The sequence below is a fragment of the Cetorhinus maximus genome, chromosome 27 (assembly GCF_964194155.1).
Source record: "Cetorhinus maximus chromosome 27, sCetMax3.hap1.1, whole genome shotgun sequence".
Classification (NCBI taxonomy): Eukaryota; Metazoa; Chordata; class Chondrichthyes; order Lamniformes; family Cetorhinidae; genus Cetorhinus; species Cetorhinus maximus.
Genome location: NC_135905.1, coordinates 28,063,249 through 28,084,803, shown reverse-complemented (window position 1 = coordinate 28,084,803; position 21,555 = coordinate 28,063,249). Strand labels below are relative to the sequence as shown.

The 21,555-nt window shown below is 42.1% G+C and overlaps 1 protein-coding gene across 1 annotated transcript; it reads left to right on the top strand.

Moving 5' to 3' along the window:
• The first annotated feature begins 1,723 nt into the window (after positions 1-1,723).
• On the top strand, positions 1,724-21,555 carry LOC144668720 (mitochondrial adenyl nucleotide antiporter SLC25A24-like). Its single transcript, XM_078531052.1, has 11 exons — positions 1,724-2,106; positions 2,510-2,679; positions 4,688-4,790; positions 5,648-5,735; positions 8,694-8,805; positions 9,516-9,671; positions 11,064-11,216; positions 12,688-12,795; positions 17,806-17,973; positions 18,667-18,817; positions 20,784-21,555. Exons 2-11 carry the CDS (start codon positions 2,521-2,523, stop codon positions 20,966-20,968), a joined length of 1,383 nt encoding a protein of 460 aa, XP_078387178.1. The 5' UTR covers positions 1,724-2,106; positions 2,510-2,520; the 3' UTR covers positions 20,969-21,555.

The following is a 21,555-nucleotide window of genomic DNA, read 5'->3' as shown; positions in this document are numbered from 1 at the left end:
CACTGGTGACCCCCAGGATGTTGATAGTGGGGGATTCAGCGACGGTAATGCCATTGCATGTCAAGGGACGATGGTTAGATTTTCTCTTGTTGGAGATGGTCATTGCCTGGTACTTGTGTGGCGCGAATGTTACTTGCCACTTGTCAGCCCAAGCCTGGATATTGGTCTTGATGTATTTGGGCATGGACTGCTTCAGTATCTGAGGAGTCGCGAATGGTGCTGAACATTGTGCGATCATCAGCGAACATTCCTACTTCTGACCTTATGATGAAAGGAAGGTCATTGATGAAGCAGCTGAAGATGGTTGGGTCTAGGACGCTACCCTAAACTCCTGCAGTGATGCCCTGGAGCTGAGATGACTGACCTCCAATAACTACAACTACAATCATTTAGGACTGAGATGAGGAGAAATTATTTCACTCAAAATGTTGCGAGTCTTTGGAATTCTGTACCTCAGAGGGTTGTGGATGCTCCATCGTTGAATACATTTAAGGCTGGGATAGACAGATTTTTGGTCTCAGGGAATTAAGGGATATGGGGAGCAGGCGGGAATATGGGGTTTAAATCGAAGATCAGTCATGACCGTATTGAATGGTGGAGCAGGCTTGATGGGCCATATGGTCGACTCCTGCTCCTATTTCTTGAGCTCTTGTGACCTGCCCAAGTCTTGGTCTGGGACTGAAACCTGCAACCTTCTGTCTGAATGGTGTTTCTTCCAGAGTGCTTCTCCTGGAACTAAGCTAGCTTTTATTCACAGGTATCAAAATGAAGTAAACCATGTACCAGGTACTCATCATCATTAATGAAACCAATACAGACAGAGAGCTGTTTATAGGTCCTCCCCCTCCAAGCACTCCCTTTGGTTGATTCCAGTGCTGTGTCACTGCAGCATTGTGACATCTCCAAGAATCGAAAAATCTTTTTCAGTCAATAAAATGGAAGATGCCTTTGGTTGGTGAGATGTTAGCATTTACAGTGATGGGATCGGGACCATAACATGTTCTTGAGCGCTTATTTTACCAAGACAGGATCCCAGATTCTCTGGTACCATAATTCAGCATGGAATATTTGATAGCTTTTGAACTTTGGATAACCGTGGGATTATACTGTCCTGGAAGCCGTTTGGATTGTTTGGATGTTTAAACATTGCTCTCTTGACTTATTTATGCACATCTCTCGCTTGATATATTAAAAGGCTTGTATTTAATGTAGGGTTGTCAGCTCTGGTTGGATGTATTCCTGGTGATCACATTACATTATGCTCCCACCTGCCCCATCACTTCTCATCTGATTTGCCAGCACAGACAGACTTTTTATCAATCGGCTAATTCTTGACGCAACCTTTTTTTTTTAACCCATCTTCAATGTTTTTATGACTAAAATGTGGAAGAGAATGATGTGAGGCTGCTGGCTCCCTTAAATCTCTTGCCGCTCCCAGCTAAACTCAGGTTTTAATGCACGCTGAATAGTTTCATTACCAGAAGATTACCTGATAACTGGAAGTATTCAGTCAATGGGAACTTTACAGAAAAAAACCTTTGAGAAACTATCACGAGATAACAGAGCTTTTAGTTACCATTGGCTGCCAATGTAATTGATTATCTATTTCTTGATGGGATGTGGGCATCACTGGCAAGGCCAGCATTTATTAACCTTGAGTGGTTCTGGTGAGCCATCATCTTAAACCGCTGCAGTCCACATAGGTACATCCACTGTACTTATGGGCAAGGTAAAGCAAGCAGCACATGCATATCAGGAGTTCAGACATTTTCCGTGATATGTTCACTGGCATCTTCCGGCCCACTGGCCTGAAGCTTAGTGCAGCCATTTATTAATCAGTATTTATAGTTAAGGAATTTGTGTTTTTTCAGGCCGTGTAATTTAATGCTATTAAATTAAAACAGCAGTTTGGATGAAGTGTCGCTATCCCTTTTGATACCACCCTGAACATCTATTTTCCTATTGTAGCTCTGAATGTCCAGCTGTGTAGGCAGACAAGGCTTCCATTGAAACAACCCATTTGAAGGACTGCACCTCTGATGCTGCTCCAGAACGTCTGTCCACATTGTATTCACATGGACTTTCAACCTGCATCCTGAACTAAAGGTGAGCGTGTTGCTGACAGAGAGTGACCTCCGCACACTGGATGTTCATGTAGTTGCCATTGGTCAGAAGCAGATGCATAGCTACTTCCTTGCCCCTCCTTTGAAATGTGATTAACCACAATTAACTTTGACATTCAGTTGTCTGGGGAGCTTTCCAAGAACGGATGAAACTTGCTGTGAGAGAGTTTGAGGCAAACTGCATACACATTGAAGTTGAAAGTTGTACAATGGTGTACCTGAACTAGTATGCAGTTCATTTAACAGGAATATATTTCATTTTTCAAAGTCAAGTATTAGCGGCCTTTTCTACTGGTTAACAGGGGTGTGGATCAAATGAAGTAGAACCTGCTTATTGCTTTATTCAAAATCTGTGGAGTGTTGGAAATTTCTCTCTTGCGTTTTAGGAGCCCTCACGATGTTCCTGTTTATGAAAGAGATTTTCCAACAAAGCACCCCTGGTGAGCCTTCAGCGACACACGATCTTTGGAGAGATCTTTACAAGAGGCTAAATGTCCATGGGGATGGTCGTATAGATGCTAAAGAATTAATGCTTGAATTGGAAAAAATTTCAAAGGTACAGTGCTGTTAAATGTGAAGAAGCCACCTTATTTAAAATGTCAGTATATTATAAGACAAAGCAAGGGTTATACCTGTGAAGAATTCAGTCTATATTTTTGGTTACAAACTCTAGCCTTGAAGACCTCAGCAGGAGGCCAATCAAATCTTCAAACCTGTTCCATCATTTAATGTGATCATGGCTGATCTGTATCATGACATCCACCTGCCTTAACTCCTTAGATTTTGCCAGCCAACGGCATAAAAGCTATCCGCCTCGTAAAGCGATTAATGGAGCTAGCTTCAACTCTTTAGGAGGACTATTCCATCTTGCTACCACCCTTTGCTTACAGCGTTTTCTAACTTTTCTCCTGAATGGCCTGGCTTTCAGTTTAAGGTTCTGTCCCCTTGTCCTAGTCTTCCCCTGGAAATGTTTCTCCCTTTATACCCTGCCAATTCTTATCAAAGTCCCAAAAACTTCACTCAGATTGGTGATATTAGTGTGTGTTTAATAAGGGCTGCGCCCACTATTTTAACATCATTGCTTGATTTAAAACTGAAATATGCTACCTGATATTGGCTACAGTAGCATCCAGGCTTCCAAGGGACCCAAATTTATAAATTGCTCTCTAAATGTGACTACATTTTGGAAGTTGATACTGTAAAATTAAATATGATATGGGATTGGGACGTCTGTAGTTTATGTACATGATTAAATATGCAGTTATGATGACTTCCACTGCCGTAAATATTCTTGGGAAATAATGTACGTTTTTATGTCTTTACTGATGGCTAGCCTTGTGTTGTGCATAGACTGCTCTCTGTGATATGCAACGTAATGAAATGGAGGGTTGGGGAAAGACTAACTGGTTCACCAAGCCTGCCCCACACCATGGTGACTTGGAACATCGTGACCAACCATTCTCTCTACCCCACAATTTCCTGGTGGAGGCAGGAAATTCCCAGAGCCAGGAACAGAATGTATTCTTTGGGTAATGAAAGTCTCATGGGCTTGCCTTCCATTTGATGAGATCTCTGCCCCAGTCAAAAAGCAGTCCAGCTCCTCTTTAAAGTCAGTGCAGAATCAGCACCCATCACACTGGCTGAATTCTCTCTAGGAAAAGAACCACCACCAAACATCCAGTCGATTACTATCCTTGTGTAGTTGAAAGTCATGTTCTCATTCCTCAATCTGTCAAACTGGAATAATCTATCATATAACCTGTGAACTTGAACTTGCTCCACCAATCAGTAGCCACTCTAACAGTCCCTTTAATTATTACATAGACCTCTGGGTCATCTCTAAATGTATGCTGTTACAAAGTGCATAGATTTAAGGTTCTTGAGCCCCTGAGGAGCTGTGATTCTTTAAACTAGGAATCATTCTTGTTGCTCTCCTCTGGACCTTCTCACCAACCACATAGAGCCCCAGATGTAGTCTGACTGGCAAGCTCTAGTGTGCTTCAGTTTATGCTGATTGGTTAACAGGGCATTGGATTCAGTGTGGAGAAGCTGCAGCTAAATTGTAAACCTTGCATTGGCAAAGGGAATCTCCTGTTAAGTTGATTAGCTGGGGAAATGTCCTACGAGAGTAAAGCACTCACCTATTAGCATCACTAATAGGAATCGCTTTGCTGTAACTGTTCCTACTGCAACTGGTGTAAATGAAAACAGTTGCAATAACTCCAAAAAAAAGTTGATCTTCCTCAATTGAGAAAAAGAATGTTTAATTTCCTGATCACAATGATGCAAGTTTGCAATAATACAAACATAAAGATGTTATTGTACATTGTTATGTCAAGAGTAAAACGGAGGACAGGATGGTGTACTTTGTTAGCACACTTTCCTTCACCACCTCTGGCACCCAGGTGTAACCCCATCTCTAACTGGAATGCATGTTGCCCCCCCTCTCTTTTCTAGCTATGTCTCTCTCCTCACCCTTCTCCTTACTCCCAGAAGAAATGAATTGAGTTGAGAAAATTAAAATTATTTTTAAATTTCCTTTTCCAAATACAATGACTTTAAAGGACGGTTTGGAAGGTAGAGACTTTGAAGCATTCCGGATATTCCTTATGAAGCACGACATGAAACTAATGCTCGGCTTTGGAAAAGTTTCAAAGAACAGAAGTGGTGAGTCCAGTGTTAACCTAGAGGTGCTTTTGTGCTACTGGAGTGTGACTGACTGCTGATGGTTGCTTTGTTTGGCTAGGTTCACAGGAAGCATGCAGTCATTTTGTAGAAATGTCCACCTATGAATGGATATTAAGTAGGATTGGGAACTCTTGATGTTTCTGTGTATGGCTCAGGGTTAAACCACATGATGCTGACTCTCTCTGGAAGCCTAGGGCCGTCATTATTTATGGGGGTGGTTGGGAGTAGGAGAGGTCTCTTGCAAGAATTTTGGAGAACATTGCATCAAGTGTACAAATGAACTCCATAAATCTTCCGATTTGTGAACCAGCAGCAAATTACCATGAGAGCTGCCAGGTTGTTATAGAAAAACACCAAACTAGTTAATCTGTGTCCTTCTGGCTTACATGTGGCTCCAGTTCCACATTCAGTGGTTGATTCTTATGCCTCCAGGTATGTGTAATAAATGCTGCATTGTCAACATTAACTGTATGCAACTTAGATTGTGCCATTTCCCCTCTTCCTACAACCCCTCAAACAAGTTTGTAAGTTCTGATGAAAGGTCATCCACCTGAAATGTTAACTGTTTTTCTTGCCACAGAGATTGCCTGACCTCAATATTTTCACCATTTTCTGTTTCTCGTTTGGCTATCCAGCATCTGGCAGCATTTTGCTTTGTTTTTTTTTCTCAATACAGTTGAATTAATGTGAATTAGAAGCAGAAAATGCCGGAAATACACAGGTCAGGCAACATCTGGAGAAAAAACACCTGAGCGTTTGCAGCATTTTCTGTCTTTATTTCTGATTTCCAGCATCTGCAGTATTTTGATTTTGTATTAATATATGTATGTTTGTAGGCAATATAAGCAGGTGGAGGATTATGAATCTCATGGGAAGGCTGCATGTCAGTCTTAATCCTTATAATGCAAAGAACATTCTTCAACAGTAAGTCAATTGAAATTATGCAAGAAATGTTTATTAAAATAAATCCTAATTGCACAAAGTTCAAAGCCACCCATTTAAGACCCCATCACAGCATCTGACATTTTTAACAGGGTCCTAGATTGTAGACTCCATTACTTGACTTGACCAGCTTTTATTCTGTAGCATAATTTTTCCAAAGTTATATCATAATAGAAGACCTCATGAAATCAGGAATTCAACCTGTTAATTATTCAAGTCAAGAGTGTGATGGAATATTCCCCACTTGCCTGGATGAGAGTGGCTCTAACAACGTTCAAGAAGTTCCACACCATCCAAGACAAAGCAGTTTGCTTGATTGGCACCCCATCCACCATCTTAGACATTCACTCTATCCACTGACGACACATAGTGAGTGCAGTGTGCACCATCTACAAGATGCACTGATCAAACTCACCAAAACTCCTTCGTCACCACCTTCCTAACAGAAACCACCACCTGAAAGTTCCCTTCCAAGCCACATGCCATCCTGACTTGGAACTATATCGCTGTTCCTTCACAGTTGCTGGATAAAAATCCTAGAACTACCTCTCTCTAATAGCACTGTGGGTGTACCTGCAATAGATGGACTGCAGTGGTTTAAGAAGGTGGCTTACTTTTGTTAGGAAATAGAGATAGTTTAAGTTTTATTGGTATTTGTGGGCGTTAGGAATGAGTTTTAGGTTTAATGTTTAAGTTTTATTTGTATTTCTGTATCTGTGTGTTAAGAAAAAGTCAAGTTGAGTTTTAGTTTCACTTTGAAAGGTGCCTGCATTTCTAATGACAGTTTATGACTGTGAGAGAAGTTAAGCAAACACAAGAGTAGAAAAACTGGGCTGTTGCCTAGCAACAGGGGTCCAGACAGGCAGGACCCTTCCACAGACACACAAAATAAATTAGAAATGGCAGTTTTTGATTTCAATTTTGAAGGCAGCTGCCAGGCAGAAGCAGCCTACAAGGCTCAGATAGACAGTTCCAAGCTAAAGATGAAAGTCCCCAGGAATACAGGGGAGTAGAACAGGAGAAAGTCCCAAGCAGACCTTCTAGTCGAAGGAAGGATAGGAACCTGGAAAAGATCCTGTTAAGTGAAATTAAGAATAAGGGGCAGAGAAAGGCTCCAAGCTTCCAGCTTAAAACATTAGTAGACACGTATGAAGAATTCACATTGAGTTTTTCCTAGAGTTATACAGTGCATTTTATTGGCTTACTTCAGAAGAATATGGAAATTATCCAATATTTTAAAAGGTTACTGGAAATGGCATTTTGTACCCAAAAGTTATCTTGTTTTGAGGAAACTTTGACTATTTTGGGAATAGTTAAATCGAGGGAAGTGCTTACAGAAAGAATGTTTCCACTTGCTGAAAAGCATAACTGGAGGTCATCAATATAAAATAGCCACCAAGAAATTAAATAGGGAATTTGGAAGAAACTTCCTTACTCAAAAGGTGGTGAGAAGGTGGAACTCGCTATCACAGGGACTGGTTGAAGCAAATAGAATGGATACATTTGAGGGGGAAGTTGGATAAGCATATGAAGGAGAAGGGAATAGATGGTTACAATGGCAGGCTTAGATGAGATGGGGGGAGGCTTGAGTCGAGGATAAACACTGGCATGGATTGGTTGGGCTGAAAGACCCGTTTGTGCCATATATCCAAAGTAATACTGAGTGTAACTGTTAGGTTTTCATTCCAAGATTGTAGCAATATTTGGTGTATTGCCTAAATGGTGACACTAAATGCCCCACTGAATTGATCATTTTTTATAATACTACATGAAGTATAAATTTATGAATTAATGGATGGCTGAACTTCTGTAAGTGTTTGCCACTGATCTGCATTAATGTGTGGAGAATAAGTGGTGTTCAGTAATTGCATTTCCCTCTCTCAGAAAGGAAAACCTGAATTAGAAATGGTTTATTACCATCTGTCTTCCATCCTACGTGAAATTGTGTTTGTTTAAAACTCTCCTGCCTATAACTTAACTCGCACCAAGTCTTGTTCACCCATCCACCCCTCTGCTTCCTGATCTATGCTGAGGACTGGCCTGACAACAGCACAATTTCAAAATCCTCATCCTTGTTTTGAAATCCATCGTAGTCTTGCCCTTCCCTATCTCTGTAGCCACCCCTAGCCCTCCACACCTTTGGAAAATCGGTTCCCCTTCAATTCTGGCACATCCGCTGTGTTAATTGTTGCACCATTGGAAGCTTTGCTTTCATCTTCCTACAACCCGAGCTCTGGAAGTCCCTCCATATAAACCATCTGCCTGCCAACCTGTTTCCTCCTTTAAGGCATCCACCAAGCTTCTGGTCATGTGTCCTGAAATCTCCTTGTGTGGCTTTGATATCAGATTTGTATTAATATTGCTCTTAAGTGACTCGCCGCGTTCTGTTATTTAAGTCACTCTTTCAATGAAAGTTGCTGGCCAACCTCCATTTTGGTTCTGGGATGAGACGACCCAGTTTCGTTTCATGGGGTCATAAAACCATCAAAGATGTGAGGTGGATTTGAATCTCGGTTCTGGAGGCAAAGTAGTTCTCCTTGGGTGGCGTCTTGGAGATCTTAAGGATGTTCCAAATTCTTTCACAGCTAATACACCACAATAGCAACTGCCCTCGTGCGCAGCAGTGGTCACTCTAATAAAGTAATGCAGGCAAAGCGTGGCTGCAAATTTGTGCACAGCAGTGAGATAACTGACCAATTCAACTCACTGTTCTTGGTATTGGTTGGGGGCGCATGCTGGTCAGGACCCAGGGAGAATTCCCTGGGCACTTTGGACAGTGCCATAGGATCTTTACATTGGAAAAGCACAAACCTGCGAACTGACTGTGCCATTATGTAAAATGTTTTAATGTTCAGTGTGTCAATTTATGTATTTACAAAAAACAATACAGAAGATGTCAAGAAACCCAATACTGCTCTTTCTATTATTGCAATTAATCAGCTTGGACGAGAATGATTATATGGACATAGACTGGAATGAGTGGCGGAAGAACTACATAATGCGAGTGGAGGACAACATGAGAACTATGATTGACATCTGGCGATTCAACAGTGTATGTAGAGTATCCAAAATGAATCCTCAGGTTATACAGTGAGTGATTGCAGCCCTTGATAAATGCATACGCCACTTTGGAAAGACTGCATTTATACAGCAGTTAGTCTCTTGGTGACATTTCAAAGTGCTTTGCAGGTAGTGAAGTACTCTTTACACCCACTGATGCCTGCTTTATGCAGGGTTAGCTAATAATGAGCTCTAAAATTCAAATGTGGTATAAAAATGTGACCTTAAAACAGCTGAAGTGCTCACACTCTGAAAATGGAAGGGATCGGGAGCTAATAGGAGGAATTGAGACAGAAAATCATTTGAGATTAGTTAGAAAAAGGAGTTATTCCTAGGATCATTGTCTGCTGAAATATCACAGAGCTGCAAGCAAGAAAGATTACAAGAAGATGTATAAGTTGCATGAGGTTTGTGTGTAGGCAAGTTGCTGTCTTTTGCATCCTTGCTGTTGTTATCACTGTTAGTTTCCTCCAGCCCTGGAAAGTGATGTGAGTTCAGTGACAGGCTCAAGAATGCAAGTTGAAGTTATTCTGGAAGTTTTACACCACAGTGAACATTTTACATTTAATATTTAGCAAGTTTTACTAACTTTTTTTTTTAAACTGCAAGAGCTGTGGAAGTGCAACAAAGTTTATTCAAAAAATTCATTTTCCACCTTGATGATTCCCTTCCCTATTTTTCTGCCCCGCCCCCACCCTGCAGATCTTTTCTATCAATGATGACATAACCAATTGTGAGGAATTCTTGGAGAACAAGGAACCAGAGAAGTGGTGGGGCCATCTGATTGCAGGAGGCACAGCTGGAGGTGTCTCACGAACAGTGACTGCTCCATTTGACCGGCTAAGGGTGCTGATGCAGGTAGGGTTGTTTATTGTCACTATGCTTGTAATTTTAAAACTTGCCATTCATGCTTTTCAAATGATTAATCGGCTTTATTTGCTTCTAACTTGGAGTTACTTTGTTATAACCATGCTTTCGGTATACCCCAAAAGTTGACCTCACTGTTCATCATGAGGTGCACTAATATTACAGGAGTTCAGCATTGGGAGAAGTGCAAGTGTCTCTTCAGATGTTTGCTGCCTTGACATAAGGGAATGGTATTGTAGACTTATGAAAATGCAGCTGTGTTGATTTTAAGGGGGTTGGTTTCTGTCATCCCAACAATTGGGCCCGTGGCTAGCCCTGTCAAAGAGCCAGCAGAGGCTTGATGGGCCAAATGGTCTCATTTTGTCCTGTATCATTCTATGAAAAGGAGCGTTAGTTACCCTATGATTTTGCCCCTCCAGCCTGAACATAATGAATGAAAAAGAGAAAATATATCTTGGCTAGGTGACTACTGTCAGGAAGGAACTATCACCAAATTCAAGATGCTGGAGCACCTGGTTTAAGATTCCTGAGTGTGCTAGTCAGGATGTGGATATTGAGGATATATGTGGATATAAACAAGTTACCTTTTGAGTGTTAAGGGCACAGAAAGCAAACAGTCAGCCCAGCGAGCTTGTTTTGACCACCCATTTCAATCCCATTTTCCACAGTCCCTTCAGTAACTAGACGAAGTGAAGGTGGCATTTTATCTTGGCTTCCTGTGTCCTGGAGGCTGAAGTTAACAAGTGATCTACTGATATCTGGTTGGAACATGTAGGAAAGGGTGACAGTTACCCAAATTCACACAGTGGTGCTAAATATCACAACCCTGCTGTCAACCTGGTCACATGGGGAAAGAGCAAGGCAGTGGGTCTAAGGGGACAACTCTCTTCAAGAGGACCCCCCAGGCTCGATGGTCGCTGTGCTGGACATTTCTAAGTTTTACACCCTGGACCCACTGTAATGAGCCTCTTCAACGTTTTCAAGACCTTTACTGGGTTGTCTTTTTCCTGGAGAAAGGAGCCCCGGCCTGTTCATTCCTTGTTATAACCTCTCATACAATACCATTCGGCGGCTTGAGTTTATTTGAAACAAACAGGGTATGAGCAGATAATTGATCTAGTGTTTTACATACAGACATAAATTGTACTGCATCAAACGACCTAGCATTGTGAAATTTGAAATCTTTTGCCAGGTTGATACAAAAATGAAATATTAGCATTGTGTAAATTTAGTGCTTCGCCCAATGTTCGCCTATATTCATTCTTCTCCATTGGTACATCGGTAACTAGCAGCTGGTGGTGGAAGTGACTATTTCAGCTCTTAGTCAGCATTAGCTAATTTACCTGTAATCACAATAGTTTTTTTTTGTACCATTTTCCCCAGGTTTATTCTTCACGAAATAATAAACTGAAGATTTCTGGTGGCATCAAATCAATGATTAAGGAGGGGGGTGTAAGCTCAATGTGGAGAGGGAATCTAACTAATATTCTCAAAATTGGGCCTGAGCTAGCATTCAAATTCATGGCCTATGAGGAGGTATGTATGATAACGAATTCGAGCTTTGCATTGTTGCTCGGTGCTGCAGTTTGTTGCAAATGTAAAATAATAAAATGCTGGATGCGCCTTAAATGGATCCAGAAACCAACGAGCCCTTTTGAACCTGCGGCACTTTTGACCACATGGCAATTTATTTACTCATGCAATGTGGGTGTCACTGACAAGGCCAACATTTGTTACACATCCCTAATCACCCTTGAGAGCAGTTAAGAATCAACCACATTGCTATGGATCTGGAGTCACATGTAGGCTAGGTAAGGATGATAGATTCCCTTCCCTAAAGGGACATTAGTGAACCAGATGGGTTTTTATGACAATAGTTCCACAGTCACCATTACTGAGTCTAGCTTTCAATTCCAGATTTTATTAATCAATTGAATTCAAATTCCACCAGCTGCCACATTGGGATTTGAACTCCTGTCCCCAGAACATTAGCCTGGGCCCCTGGATTAGTAGTGCAGTGACATTACCACTATGCCACCATCTCCCCAACAGTTATATGCTGACCTGAGAAGCAATGTTCCCGCTAAGCTGCGCTGCACAATTTGAAAGTCGGCCCCTTGAAATATTTTGCAAGGCCGCATTATTAAATAAATAGCCTACACATTCAAAAAAAAAATATTAGGAGCATTGCTGGGAAGTGTTCTCTATTGAGCAGAAGTTAGTGGCTTTGAAGGAACTGTGCAGGTCAAACACCTATTTAGCAACTAAACAATGCATGATCTGTGGTATAGTATAATGTTTTGGTCATTATGGATCACTATCATCTTTATATTTATTAGGAGCTTGGGGAGATCCATGGGTGCAGTAAGATTTTGCACCTGGTGCAGGTATTACACCTCAGTACCATTTTAAAAGTGCCATGTCCAGATGACACACTTTCATCTGGCTTGAATATCATTTGTAAAGGTTGCAGTATCTTCAAGGTATACAAAGGATGGGAGTTGGTTATTTCCTGAGTACTTGTCTGACCTTGATGACCTGCCCTCCAGCCAAAGGCAGGGGTGTGAAGTATTTAGAAAGTGCCGTCAGTTTGATTGGCACACTCTGGCGTTTCAGAGTTGGGGGACGGTTGCAGGGAGAAATGTTAGGATACAGGTTGTCACACTGCGCAAAACAACTTTAAAAAGGTCTATTTTTGAAATATTAACACTGCTACTTCCCATTAATGTAACAAATGGAAATAAACCAATCTTGTAGAACAAAAATGTTAAAGCACGAAGTCCAAGTATCAGTTATGCGTCACTAGGAGATACAAGAGGATGAATTTAGTTTTGTTAAAAGTTGGGGAGCTGTCCAGTATTTAATAACAAGTCTGGTTGAAGTGGGCTTGATAGATGGAGTGAGCTATTTTTTTACATGCTGCTTTGAGAAGTAACAAATGCCAAATTAGGTTTCAGAACCAAATTGTCCTCGTGGTTTCTAACTTATTTCTGAAATGTGTTCACAGCTGAAGACTGTAATAGCAGTTGAACCAGAACATTTGGGAATTAAAGAGAGATTTCTTGCAGGGTCAATGGCTGGTGCATTCTCTCAAACAGCCACTTACCCAGTTGAGGTATGGAAAAAAATTGTATTATGTTAAAAGTGACTTAAGTGGGTGGGGGCAATTCTTTGTATTAAGGTTGATGCAACATTATTTCTTTAAACAAAATTGAAAGGAAGCCCTACCCATTACTTTGAAGTTTCCAACAGAACCAATATCTCCTTAATAGCTGCCATCAAATAAATGCAAGCAGACCAATTAGTTACTGCAGAAATACTATGGATGGTCAACGACAGTGGCAAACCCAGCCCTGGCGACCCTACAAAGTCCCCCTTACTAACATTTGGGGGCTTGTGCCAAATTTGGGAGAGCTGTCTCACAGACTAGTCACGCAACAGCCTGACATAGTCATACTCACAGAATCATACCTTACAGATAATGTCCCAGACACCACCATCCTGGCAGGACAGATCCAGCAGAGGTGGTGGTACACAGTCAGGAGGGAGTTGCCCTGGGAGTCATCAACATCAACTCTGGTCCTCATGAAGCCTCAAGGCGTCAGGTCAATCCTGGGTGAGGAAACCTGATTACCATGTACCAGCCTCCCTCAGCTGATGAATCAGTGCTCCTCCATGTTGAACACTGCTTGGAGGAAGCACTGAGGGTGGCAAGGGCGCAGAATGTACTCTGGCTGGGGAACTTCAATGTCCATCACCAAGAGTGGCTCGGTAACACCAGTACTGCCTGAACTGGCTAAGTCCTAAAGGGCATAGTTGCAGGGGAGCCAAGAGGGAATAACATACTTGACCTCATCCTCACCAACTTGCCTGCCGCAAATGCATCAGTGTATGACCGTATTGGTAGGAGTGACCACCGCACAGTGGAGACAAAGTCCCATCTTCACATTGAGGATACACTCCATCGTGTTGTGTGGCACTACCACCGTGCCAAATGTGATAGTTTTCAAACAGACCTAGCAACTCAAGATTGGGCAACCACGAGGCACTGTGGGCCATCAGCAGCAGCAGAATTGTACTCAACCACAATCTGTGACCTCATGTCCTAGCATAGACCCCACTCTATCATTACCATCAAGCCAGGGGATCAACCCTGGTTCAATGAAGAGTGCAGGAGGGCATGCCAGGAGCAGCACCAGGCATACCTAAAAATGAGGTGTCAACCTGGTGAAGCTACAACACAGGAATACTTGCGTGCCAAACAGCATAAGCAGCAAGCGATAGACATAATTAAGCAAGTCCATAACCAATGGGTCAGATCTAAGCTCTGCAGTCCTGCCACATCCAGCCATGAATAGTGGTGGACAATTAAACAACTCACTGGAGGAGGAGGTTCCATGAATATCGCCAATCTCAATGATGGGGAGCTCAGCACATCAGTGCAAAAGATAAGGCTGAAGCATTCGCAACAGTCTTCAGCCAGAAGTGCCGAGTGGATGATCAATCTCGGCCCCTCCAGAGGTCCCCAGCATCACAGATGCCAGTCTTCAGCCAATTTAGTTCACTCCATGTGATATTAAAAAAACTGCTGAAGGCACTGGATACTGCAAAGTCTATGGACCTTGAGAATATTCCGGCAATAACACTTGTGCGACTTGTGCTCCAGAACTTGCTGCATCCCTAGCCAAGCTGTTCCAGTACAGCTACAACACTGGCATCTACCCGACTATGTGGAAAATTGCCCAGGTATGTTCCATACACAAAAAGCAGGACAAGCCCAACCTGGCCAATTATGGCCCCCCATCAGTCTACTCTTGAACATCAGTAAAGTGATGGAAGGGGTCATCAACAGTGCTATCAAGCAGCACTTGCTTAGCAATAACCTGCTCAGTTTGAGCCCTGCCAGGATAACTCAGCTCCTGACCTCATTACAGCCTTGGTTCAAACGTGGACAAAAGAGCTGAACTCCAGAGGTGAGGTGAGCATGACTTTCCTTAACATCAAGGTGGCATTTGACTGCGTGTGGCATCAAAGAGCCCTAGCAAAACTGGAGTCAATGGGAATTGGGGAAAACTCTGCTGGTTGAAGTCATACCCAGCACAAAGGAAGATGGTTGTGGTTGTTGGAGATCAGTCATCTCAGTTCCAGGACATCACTGCAGGAGTTCCTCAGCGTTGTGTCCTAGGCCCAACCATCTTCAGCTGCTTCATTAATGACCTTCCTTTCATTTAAGGTCAGAAGTAGGGATGTTCACTGGTGTTTGCACAATGTCCAGCACCATTCATGATGACTCAGATTCTAAAGCAGCCCATGTCCAAATGCAGCAAGACCTGGACAATATCCAGGCTTGGGCTGACAAGTGGCAAGTAACATTTGTGCCACACAAGTGCCAGGCAATGACCATCTCCAACAAGAGAGAATCCAACCATCGCCTGTTGACTTTCAATGGCATTACCTTCGCTGAATCTCTCGCCATAACACCCTGGAGTTACCATTGACCAGAAACTGAACTGGACCAGCCATATACTGTGGCTACAAGAGCAGGACAGAGGCTAGGAATCCTGCTGGCTCCTGCCTGCCCAAAGCCTGTTCACCACCTACAAGGTACAAGTCAGGAATGTGATGGCATACTCTCCCCTTACCTGGATGAGTACAGCTCCAATAACACTCAAAGCTCAACACCATCCAGGACAAAGCAGCCCGCTTGTTTGGCACTCCATCCACAAACATTCACTCCCTCCACCACTGGCACACAGTGACAGCAGCGTGTACCATCTGCAAGATGCATAGGAACTCACCAAGGCTCCTTAGATGGCATCTTCCAAGCCCATGACCGCTGCCATCTAGAAGGACAAGGGCAGCAGACACATGGGAACATCACCACCTGCAAGTTCCTTCCAAGCTACTCAACCATCCTGACTTGGAAATACATCGCTGTTCCTTCACTGTTGCTGGCTCAAAATCCTGGAACTCCCTGCCTAACATCACATGGACTGCAGCGTTTCAAGAAGGCAGCTTACCACCACTTCTCAGGGACAGTTAGGGATGGGCAATAAATGCTGGCCTAACCAACGATGCCCACATCCTATGAATAAAAGTAAATAAGTACCTCTGTGTGTACATGTGTTCCTGCAAATCCACATTTATTTGTTCGTGGGATGTGGGCATCACTGTCAGCATTTATTGCCTATCCCTAATTACCCTTGTTCATAGGGCATTTTAAGAACCAGTCTGGAGTCATATGCAGGCCAGACCAGGTAAGGACAGCAGATTTCCTTCCTGAAAGGACATTAGTGAACCAGATGGGTTTTTATGACAATCAGCAATGGTTTCATGGTCATCATCAGATTTCAATTCTAGATTTTTATTAAATTTGAATTTCACCATCTGCCATAGTGGGATTTAAATCCTGGGCCTCTAGAATGCCAGCCCAGTGACAATACCACTACACCACCACCTCCCCTAAATAAAAAGGATTCATGACATAAATCTACTTACTCTACTGCTATGTCTGATTGCAAATTAATTGAGTTCCTACCATGAGGAATATTATTTAATGCTTAAACTCTAGCTTGGGTTCAATTTCTTAATTACCTCTTTGTAACTAAAAGCAATCTCAACTCAACTTGACCACAAATGTATAGCACAGCTCACTGCTGAGGGTTTCTTAATGTCATTGTCATTAATATTTGGGTCAAGTTTAAACTGTCCACAGAGAAAGGTGAACAGATATCGCGTCTGAGTTGATGCTTTGAACTGAACAAAAGGATCCACGCATGTAGGCTGAGATGCTAATGGAATATCCCTCCGAGCCCCACACCATCCTGACTTGGAGCTATATTGTGCTGTTCCTTCATTGTCATTGGGTTAAAATCTTGGAATTCCCTTCCTAACTGCACTGTGTGTACCCACACCAGATGTGCAACAGCAGTTTCAAGGCAGCGGCTCACCACCATCTTCTCGAGGGCAATTTGGGATGAGTAATGAATGCTGGCCTTGCCAACGACGCTCGTCTCCCATGAAAGATTTGAAAAAAACCCTTGAGTTCCTTTCTGTGCTTCAGTAGAGGTGTTGAGCCTTTTTTTTAATGGGTTAATGCCTGTATGAGAAATCTCATGAATAAACACTCATGCATAGGAATGGACGAGACCATTTAGCCCTTTGAGCCAGTTCTGCCATTCAGTTAGATCATGACTGATATGTATCTTAACTCCATTTGCCTATCCCCATCTCATTCTGTAACCCTTATTACTAAAAAAATCAATCTCTCTTGATATTTTCAATTGGCCTCTAGCCTTCACAGCTTTTTGGGGGAGTGTTCCAGATTTCCACTGCTCTGTGAAGAAGTGCTTCCTGACATCACCCTTAGCCATAATTTTAAGGTTATACACACCCTTGTTCCGGTCTCACCCAGAGGAAATAGTTTCTCTCTCTTGACCCTGTCAAATCCTTCAATCATCTTAAGATACCTCAATTGTATCACCTCATAATCTTCTACACTCAAGGGAATATAAGCCTAATATGTGAGACCTGTCATTTTAGCCGTAATATCATGCTATTGGATCTGTCCTGCACCCTTTCAAAGGCCAGTATAAGGAGGTGCAGCATCAGAAATAAACTCTGCAGTGTACTCTAAATGGAGTCTAACCAAAATGGAGTCTTAATGAGAGCTTTTTATATAAACGAATATAACTACTTTGGTATTTCAGTTCCCTTGCAATAAAGGCCAATATCTCATTAGCCGTTCCTGTCAACTACCTTTTTAGTAATTTGTGTACTTGTGCACATTTTAGACAGATTAACATGCAGTAGGTCGGTTGGTACCAGACCAAATTAATTCAGCACTCAGAGCAAAGGGAAGGCATCAATTAGTGGCCACACCCACAAGGGATCTCAGTTACAATTGCAAGATAGTGAATAAATTACTTGAATATAACCTTGAATAATTGGTATGCCTTTTGAAGGCTCTACCTGGAGCATAGACTTTAATTGGAGTATGAGAGTTGATGACTAGGAAGTAGTGATACTCTTGCACCCTTGAATTTAGTGCTAAACTCTGAATGAAATGTTATTAAATGTGGATCATTGGGATTAATGACTCTGCAATTGGTTTTGCTTTTATTAGATGCTGAAAACAAGAATGATGTTGCGGAAAACAGGGGAACCTCGAAAACTCTACACCCATGTCAGCAATATATTCAAGTATGAAGGAGTTTCCACCTTCTACAGGGGCTATGTCCCAAATATCCTAGGAATCATCCCCTATGCTGGTATTGACTTGGCTGTGTATGAGGTTGGTGTTTGTTTGGGCAGGTGCAGAAGAGTATGCTAACAACTTGTACTTGCATTAAAGTGCCTTCAAATTGGAAATGTCACGAGTAGCATTAGAGTGTGAGGGGGGTGGGGTGGGGCGAGGGAGAGGGCAAGAGAATGAACTTGGATTTAAATGGTACCTTTCACAACACCCCCTCTGTGCTCTGCTCTGTGCAGTCAATTAAGTACTTGGTAAAGTGTAGTGTAGTAAAGTGCTGTGAGGTAGGGAAACAGAGCAGTGAATTTTAATCAAGAATGCAATGTGATAAGTGACCAAGTCTGTTTTAGTGCTGTTAGTTTGCTGTTCATGCCTCACATAGCAAAGTAGTTGAAGCAGCAAGACCAGGACTCTCCTTTTAAGACACTCTTCAAGCCTACCTCATTGACCAAACTTTTGGTCACCAATCATATCTCCTTATGTGGCTAGGTGTCGGTTTTTGTCTAATGTTCATGTGAAGTGCCTTGGGATATTTTACTTTCTGAAAGGTGCTATATAAATGTAAGCACAATAACACTTGAACAGATCGTCTGTAATTAGATTAAATCCCTCGATAAAACTTCTATTTTCCATCTTTACTAGCGCACTGATTTCTATTATGTATATTCTTAGTAGTCTTTGTGCAATTTGCCTTCTAAGTCTGTTTGTTTGAGAGTCCTAATTTTGTTCTGACAGACCCTGAAGAACTTGTGGGTACAGAGATACACAACGGGGAACGAGAGGCCCAACATGTTGCTGGTGGTGGGCAGTGCTACCACTTCGAATGTAGTTGGGCAGTTGGCCAGTTACCCACTGATGCTAATGCACATTCGCATGCAGGCAGAAGGTGAGTGAGAGAACAGAGGTTCTTAGAAAATGGAGCAGCTGTTGGTTTGGCATTCAGTACTGAGCAAAAGACTTGTCTTTATAGAATATGTTTTGGTGACTTCAGAATGTTCCAAACACCATGCCCAAATGACTACATTTTTTGAAATGTAGTCAGTGTTGTGAAGTAGGAAGTGTGGCAATAATTGGGAATAGGAAGTGAGAGGAACATTAAACACGTTGGAGATTTTAACTCGCTCAAAACCAATCCACCTCCTCAGTTTAAAATCAGACCCTTTGTATCTGTCTTCACGTTTAGATACAAACATTTCAGTAGTGGTGAACTTGGGGTCCAGTGGGAATGAGGAATGTGAAGGAATTAGTAAAGGAAATGGAGAAATTAAAAGTAAGCAAATCCTCCTGGAATTCATGGCCTGCATCTGAGCGTTCGAAGAGGTAGCGACTAAGGTGGTGGATATGTTAGCTTTGATCCTCCAGAATTGCCTAGGTTGAAAAGTAGCAAACATAACCACACTCTTTAAGAAAACAGGAGGAAGAAAACTGGGAATGAAGTTAGCTTGTCATTAGTGGTCGGGAAATGTTAGAATCTATTATTAGGGACGTGGTAATGGCATTTAAATCATTAGGCAGAGTCAACAAGGATTTTATGAAAAGGAAAGTGTTTGACAAATGTTTTTTTTTGAGGTTGTAACCAGCAGTGTAAATAACCGTGGAACCAGTGGATGTGATGTATTTGGATTTTAAGCCACACAAGAGGATTACACAATTAGAGTTCTTAGGATTTCGGGTAAAATTAGCATGGATTAAGGATTGGTTGACTGACAGAAAACAAGGAATCATTGGATCATGTTTGGATCAACAATTTACAATCTACATTGACTCATGAGGAGAAGCAGTGTAACGCATCCAAGTTTACTGACTATACAAAGCTAGGTGATAAATAAAGTGGTGAGGAGCACACAGGCTACAAAATTATCCAGACAGGTTAAATGAGTGGGCAGGAATTTAATGTGCAGAAATGTGAAGTTGGTAGGAAAAATAGACAAGCAGAATGTTTAACTGGTGAGGCTGGGAAATGTTGGTATTCAGAGAGATTGGAAGGCCCTCATCCACAGATAAACATGCAAGTCCAGTAAACGATGAGGAAGATATGTAAGGCTTTATTGAGAAGAGATGGAGAGAAAAAAACTCTTTACTGAGATGTATGGGGTTTTGAGGCCACACCTGGAGTATTATGTACAGTTTAGGTCTCCTTGCCCAAGGAAGGATCGAATTGCCTTTAAAGAGAGTGCAATGAATATTTACTGGACTGATTCCTAGAATAAGAGGATTGTCCTATGAGAAAAGATTGTAGAGAGTAGGGCCATGTTCCTTTGAATTTAGAAGAATGAGGTGTAATGTAATTAAAGCAGAAATTCAGAAAGGGCTTGATAAGGTAGTTGCTCTGGCGTTTCGGTGGGGCGGGGTGTGGGGTGTGGTGGGAAGATTGTCACGGTCCCAGGATTAGAGAACAACCATTTAAGACTGAGAAATTTCTTCACTCTTGAGAGTTGGAATTCCCTGTCCCTGAGAGCTGTGGGCCCTCAATCAATGAGTATATTCGAGACGGAGTTTGATAGAGTGCTGCTGGATGGAGCGTGAAAGTGGAGTTGGGTTATTAGCCATCATCTTATTGAATAACTGTGCAGGCATCAAGAGCTGAATAGCCTACTCCTCCTGTTAAATTTGATGGTGCTACCAACTAAACCATGGCTGACAACTAAGGTTTCCTAGTTCCACTCTTCATGACTGCCTTATACACAAGCACAAATGGGTAACTTCTATATATACTGAACAGTGAATGTTACCTGACAAAGCAAAAAAAAACTCATTCCCCACTCGAATAGAGCAGGAAGTTTAGCTTGCGTTTGTTCAGAAATGATTGTTTGTTCACATACACTGATCTGTTAGTTTTTATTTGCATTTAGTCGTCGCAAAGGGAATGAGAAAGCCAAGGATGAGGGAATACTTCTGGAATATTTTGGCTAAGGATGGCTTTCTCGGGTTCTACCGTGGATTTACCGCAAACTTGCTCAAAGCCATTCCATCCGTCTGCATCAGCTACGTACTGTATGAATACCTGAAGACGCATATAGGTCTCTCCTCCAATTAAGGACTGCCAGCCAACTATGCCCTCAAAATGGGCATAGTGGTATTTTTCAGTTAGATTTCGCAGTAGCATGGTGCTCAATCCTGCACCCCAGTGCACTTTATATAAAAGAAGTTAAAATTAAATAAACTGTTAATTTATTTTCACTGTTTGAGTTGCAGTTTATTTACACAGGAATATGTGTTTTATAATGGTGCACTGATGCGCTTAATTTGTCATGCAGGTGAAAGGGCCCAGCAAACCGGGAACCTCCTGGAGAGGTGGGTGTGGGGACAGTGGAAGTCAAGCGCAATTTATTCCTCTCTGCACCATCTTGCTCTCCAACTCCCCCTTAGCTCCAATTCTGGCCTCTTAAGCACCCCCAATTTCTATAACTCTACCATTGGTGGCTGTGCTGTTAGCTGCCTAGGCTCTGGAATTCTTTAAACTTCTCTGCCTTTTCTTTTTGAGAAGTATCTTAAAACCTCTTTGAGGTTAACCCATCCAATATCTCCTTAGGGGCTCGATGTTTAGTTCTGTTTGATGGTCACGTGAAGCAGATTTGAGTGTTTTATTAAGGTAAGGGTGCTGTATAAATTCCAAGTTGGTTG